The sequence below is a fragment of the Aedes aegypti genome, chromosome 1 (assembly GCF_002204515.2).
Source record: "Aedes aegypti strain LVP_AGWG chromosome 1, AaegL5.0 Primary Assembly, whole genome shotgun sequence".
Classification (NCBI taxonomy): Eukaryota; Metazoa; Arthropoda; class Insecta; order Diptera; family Culicidae; genus Aedes; species Aedes aegypti.
In genome coordinates this window covers 22,950,838-22,955,954 of record NC_035107.1, presented here as the reverse complement: position 1 = coordinate 22,955,954, position 5,117 = coordinate 22,950,838, and the positions used below count along the sequence as shown (strand labels likewise).

The 5,117-nt window shown below is 42.0% G+C and overlaps 1 protein-coding gene across 1 annotated transcript; it reads right to left on the bottom strand.

The window, feature by feature from the left end:
* Window positions 1-276: 276 nt before the first annotated feature.
* LOC5566819 lies at window positions 277-2,504 on the bottom strand. The gene is made up of 2 exons (XM_001651177.2): window positions 1,524-2,504; window positions 277-1,463 (listed from the first exon to the last, which is right to left on the bottom strand). The coding sequence occupies exons 1-2, from the start codon at window positions 2,422-2,424 to the stop codon at window positions 307-309; spliced, it is 2,058 nt and encodes a 685-aa protein (XP_001651227.2). The 5' UTR covers window positions 2,425-2,504; the 3' UTR covers window positions 277-306.
* Between the last annotated feature and the right edge of the window lie 2,613 nt (window positions 2,505-5,117).

The window sequence follows — 5,117 nt, the reverse complement described above, 5'->3', positions numbered from 1 at the left end:
TGGAGTTACACGCTGTTAAAACGCAATGGTGAAGAAAGGATCATTCTCTACCTGCCAGTGGTGTTGGTTTGGATGTTTGTTCTTTCATTTTCTCAGGAAAAACGAGCTACACACGTGGTTACCGATGGCTTTTAGGGCGTTATCCCAGATTATGCGAGAGTTGATAATTTCCGTTTTATCTTTTTGAACCCTCGCGCGATAACGATGCGTGTTAGGCATACCTAGACATAAACCCTTTGGTCTTGAGATTTATTTCTTGTTTTGCATGGAGCGTTTTATACAAATAAATACTAAGACGTTTAAGTCCTACTTCAAATATTTGAAATACACCAGTTCGCCGAAGAAAACCACCGTACTCATAATCAATCCAATCACCAGAAGATAGAACGGAAATTGCATGTCAATCAGCGTAAGAATCTTGAAGTTGGCCGCCTCAGCGTTCCTGATCTTGTCCCAGTCCTTGATCGACACGTTGAAGTTCATCACGTTGATCCAGTGGTCGATCAGTCCACCGTTCAGCATCCACGATAGTACAATGTTGATCTTTTCCAGAAATACGGAATGCCTCGGCACTACATAGGCCAGGTTGTACGATCGAGGACACTCGGGAATCATGAACAGCTGCTTGGTGGTGATGTACACCGCATTGTCCAGAGAGAAGGTCGTCTTACGCGTAACGGTTGAAATCGTTCCTACTCGAGCCACCTTGGCCAACATCGATTCTTTTCCACTTTCCAGTACCATCTTGTTCCGCAGCGAATCCATAGTCGGGCTGTAGTTGGCCGGGAAGACGTCGTCCATGTAGCCTTTGTACTTCACGGGGATCTTTATGCCGGCCTCGTCCAACCCTTGCAGACTGTCGATGTCCTTATAGTAGACCGGGTTCAAATACACCGATGACAGACTCGATTGGAACATGGAGACGAAGATCAAGCTAACCATCATGATTCCGAAGAGCATTAGGCGTTCGATACCGGACCGGGTGAATCGCTGGTATGGAGCACTCAACAGCAACACATACGTGTCTATACAGATTTGAATCAGTTTGCGATACAGCGGCGCATCTCGGATCTCGTTGGATAGGTTGAACAGGTAGGCGAAACGACGTTTCTGAACCCACCGAATGCGAGAGGTTCCTTTTGCCTGGATACCAGCTCGCAGCACCATCCACGCTATGGAGCAAGCGATACCCATCATGAACAGCAGTATCCAAAGATCTGCCGGGAAGATAGTGATCGGAAGCAGATACTCCGGCACGCGACTGGCCTTCTTCACAACGCAACACAACTCGTCGGTGTAGATCCCGTTGGTAAACTCGATGTCCCGGCTAAAGTAGTCCTTGATGAAGAATCCAACGTAGGCGACGTCGCTCTCGTGACGCGACAGGCGTCCGATAACTCCGTTGAAGCTTCCATTCGGAAGTTGGACACCGAAGTTGTCTTTGTCCGGAGGCAGATAGTCGGCTGCAACAAAGAACAAATGTTAATAACGGAAACACGAAATCAAAATGAAGCACATCGAACCTGTGAAGTTCATGACTTCGGTGAACACGCGACTGACTTCCATGTCCGCTCCTTCGAAGTCAATTATTGCGCCACTGGCGTTCAACACCGGTTCGGAATATGTAGATCGAAAGATATCGACTCTCAAAGGATAACCTTTGAAATCGCTCGCGGGTATCCTTGGGATATCGTCGGGTCCTCGCAAACTAACTAGCGTCCCATATCTGCGTCCATCAATCGCGAACGGATCAAAGGTGTAGATTTGATCGCTATTCAAAAAGAACAGACGATACAATCCGTTGTGCATCCACAGTGAATTCAACATTCCACGCATTTCGTCCATTGGAAATTCTTCCCCACTTCCGAGAACCACCAAGTAGGTACCTCTCGGATCCAGCAGACACTTCATCATTGAATCGAACGAGTCCCTGTTTGCAAATACTATATACCCATTGCGATGGTTCTGGTCCCAGATCTTCGCAAACGACTCGTACGAGCCATCCCATCCTATAAAACTGGACTCCTCGGCGTAGTCCCGATCGATTACTCCAAGTGCGTCCAAGTCTCCGGATTCCGCCGGATTCACAATGACCGCGGAAAGGATGGACCTATCGCCGGAACAGCCTTCCTGGTAGTCGTCGGATCGAAGCACTTCTCCGCCGTAGATTCGGACGGACTTGCCAAACAATGGGCCTTCCCGTCGATGAATGAGACCGTCGATTCGATCTCCCAACCGGGTGACCGAGAATTGCTCACCAATTACGATATCTATGTGATGGATTTGATCGAAGATGGTGCCGATTAGCGATTGAATAGTTCCATTGTTAAGCCAGTCGATGTCCATTTCGGCATTTTGGGCTAATGGAGTTGGGGTGGGAACCAGCAGCAGGATAGCGATGGTAAAGGCCGATAAGAATGGCATTTTGAGTGAATAAGCCGGAAGTCGAGAAACGACTGAGCTTGATTCTTTGCGGGGCTGTTGGATTTATGGTGTGGCGAATCGCGCCAACCTGCCTCAATAGAAAATGGATAGAGGGAATGTGTGCTCATTAGGAATCGAACGTGACAGTTTTTTGACGGCTCTTGAAATGTTTTGTTAATTGAAACAGAGGACGGTGTTGAGATTTGCAAGACAATGTTCAACCATTGTCAGTCAGTGCTACATTTTGCCGAGTTGTAATTTGTAATTGCCAGCTGTGGATGGAGTGTCTATATTTGGGCCGTTCTCAAGCACAATGTTTCCTATCGGTATACCTGTGAAGTAGGGTGCGGCTTATTTTTCGTAGGTTCTCAAAACCAAAAAATGGTGTGCTCTTCTAAATTCAAATCACGTCAAAAAGAAACCTCAAAGTTTGAGCCAAAAATATTCAGATTTGAGGTGGCGGAATCGGTAACGACAAATCTTCAAGTTACAAAATATGACCTACAGTGAAGTCTTCATAACTTCATAAAATGTTTTCAAAACATCAAATTTGTCTAAATTTAAAACTATTCTTAGTTAAAAGGTTAAACGTAGTTTTCTACAATCTTCTTCTTTCTGACGTTACCTCCCAACTGGGACAGAGTCTGCTTCTCAGCTTAGTGTTCTTATGAGCACTTCCACAGTTATTAATTGAGAGCTTTCTTTGCCAATTGACCATTTTTGCATGTGTATATCGTATGGCAGGTACGAAGATACTCTATACCCTGGATGTCGAGAAAATTTCCAGCCCGGAAAGATCCTCGACCAGTGGGATTCGAAACCACGACCCTCAGCTTGGTCCTGCTGAATAGCTGCGTGTTTACCGCTACGGCTATCTGGGCCCCTAGTTTTCTGCAATATTTTCCTCATTTTATAAAAAAAAAAACAATCTTTGCCAACCATGACTTCATAAATATTCAAACGCTTCTAAATCTTTTTACATTTTGAACGCATGCTAATTTAGTTGTTTTTTAAACTGTGTAAAAAACACATTTCTTAAAAAAAAGTTTTTACTCAGTCATTCAACGAAAACTACTTAAAAACAAACTTCATTAGCTTCAAAAGCATATACAATCAACTCTCTGTCACTCGATATTGAAGGGACCATCGAGTTAGGGAGGTATCAAGTTAACACAAAAGTGCAAATGGGATCCAAGCGACCATCGAGGTAAAGCCATGAAAACCGACTTTTATTGTGGTTGTCTAACTCGATGTTGAGATCGAAATATCGAGTAAGGGTTGTTTGACTTAAAAAGATTTGGAATCGGTTTAGTATGCATGAAGTTATGGTAAAACATAGATAAGTTTTTAGTTAAATAAGGACAAAAAATGAAGAAAACTACTGTAAGGTGAAACATCCCGGAATCCTAAGATGGCCGTCACAATGGTCGGCTTGTACCCCAATTCACGATTTCAAAGGCACTAAACTGGAGAAATAGTTGGCAAACGTTTTCTTTCTGCTAGAGCACAAAGCCAAAATAAAAAGTTCGTTGTTGTTGGATGCGTTCTTCGCGAGATTTGTGTCATTTTAGTTTCAGTGCAATCTTAGAAGTTGATTCCAAACTGTTTCACCTTGAACTAAGAGTAGAAAAAAAATTTCTACAAATGTTTACAAACTATAATTTTGAATCTTCAAAATAAGTTATAAAGACTTCACTGAAGGTCATATTCCATAACTTGAAAATTCACCTTCAAGTCTCTTGAGCCACCTCTAAATCTCAATAATTTTTGGCTCAAACTTCGAGGTTTCTCATTTTATGTGATTCGTATTCAGCAGAGCACACTAATTTATGGTTTCGAGAGCTTTCGTAAAAATAAGCCGCACCCTACTATGAAGAGGAGGATTTATTTTGGGGGTCAATTCACGCTTCGCGAATGTGATTAATAATTCAAGAAGATGCTTCATTAAAAGAACATATCAAGTGAGTTAGGTGAATGAAGCGCATGACCTACGCTGAAGAAACGAGATTTGTTTTACGTGATAATGAGGCTGCGATTTTGCAGAATAAAGGGTAAAATGGACAATTTGAACCGTATTCGTAAATAGAGAAAAATTATTTTTCCATTTGGCAATGCTTGTACTAGCCCTATAAAATGCCCTTAGAAAATGTATGGTAAAAACATCGGTTTTGGCCAGTCTAAGAGACAATGTTTTAACCCTCTAATACCCAACCCCGCCTTTAGACGGGGGACACTTTAGAATTTTGTATATTTTTCGTAGATCGAACATCAAAATGATTTTATTTTTGGCTTAAATCTTAGCTCATAACACGCACATAAGGAAAGTTTTCTATGACTTTTGAAGCTTTTTTGTATTTTTGAAAAATGATTAAAAACTTGTATTTTTGTAACCTACAAATTCATGGGGCTCATTTAACGTGTAATCTTTGACAAAGTTGTTATGAGGCCCCTAAAAAGATTTTTTTCTGCAGATTTACAGTAATCGTTCTCAACAAATTGAGAAGATCTTTAATGGATAAATAAATATCAGGGTCCTTCAGGTATTCTTGGTCAGATTTTTGTGGAGTTCTTGACGAGATTCTTGGCCAAACCTTTGATAGATTATTTGGAAGATGCTTTTTTCGAATCTATGTCGAAAAACTATATACAGTTTCATAGGGGAACAGTAAAATGCTTTTTGGCGAGATATCGTT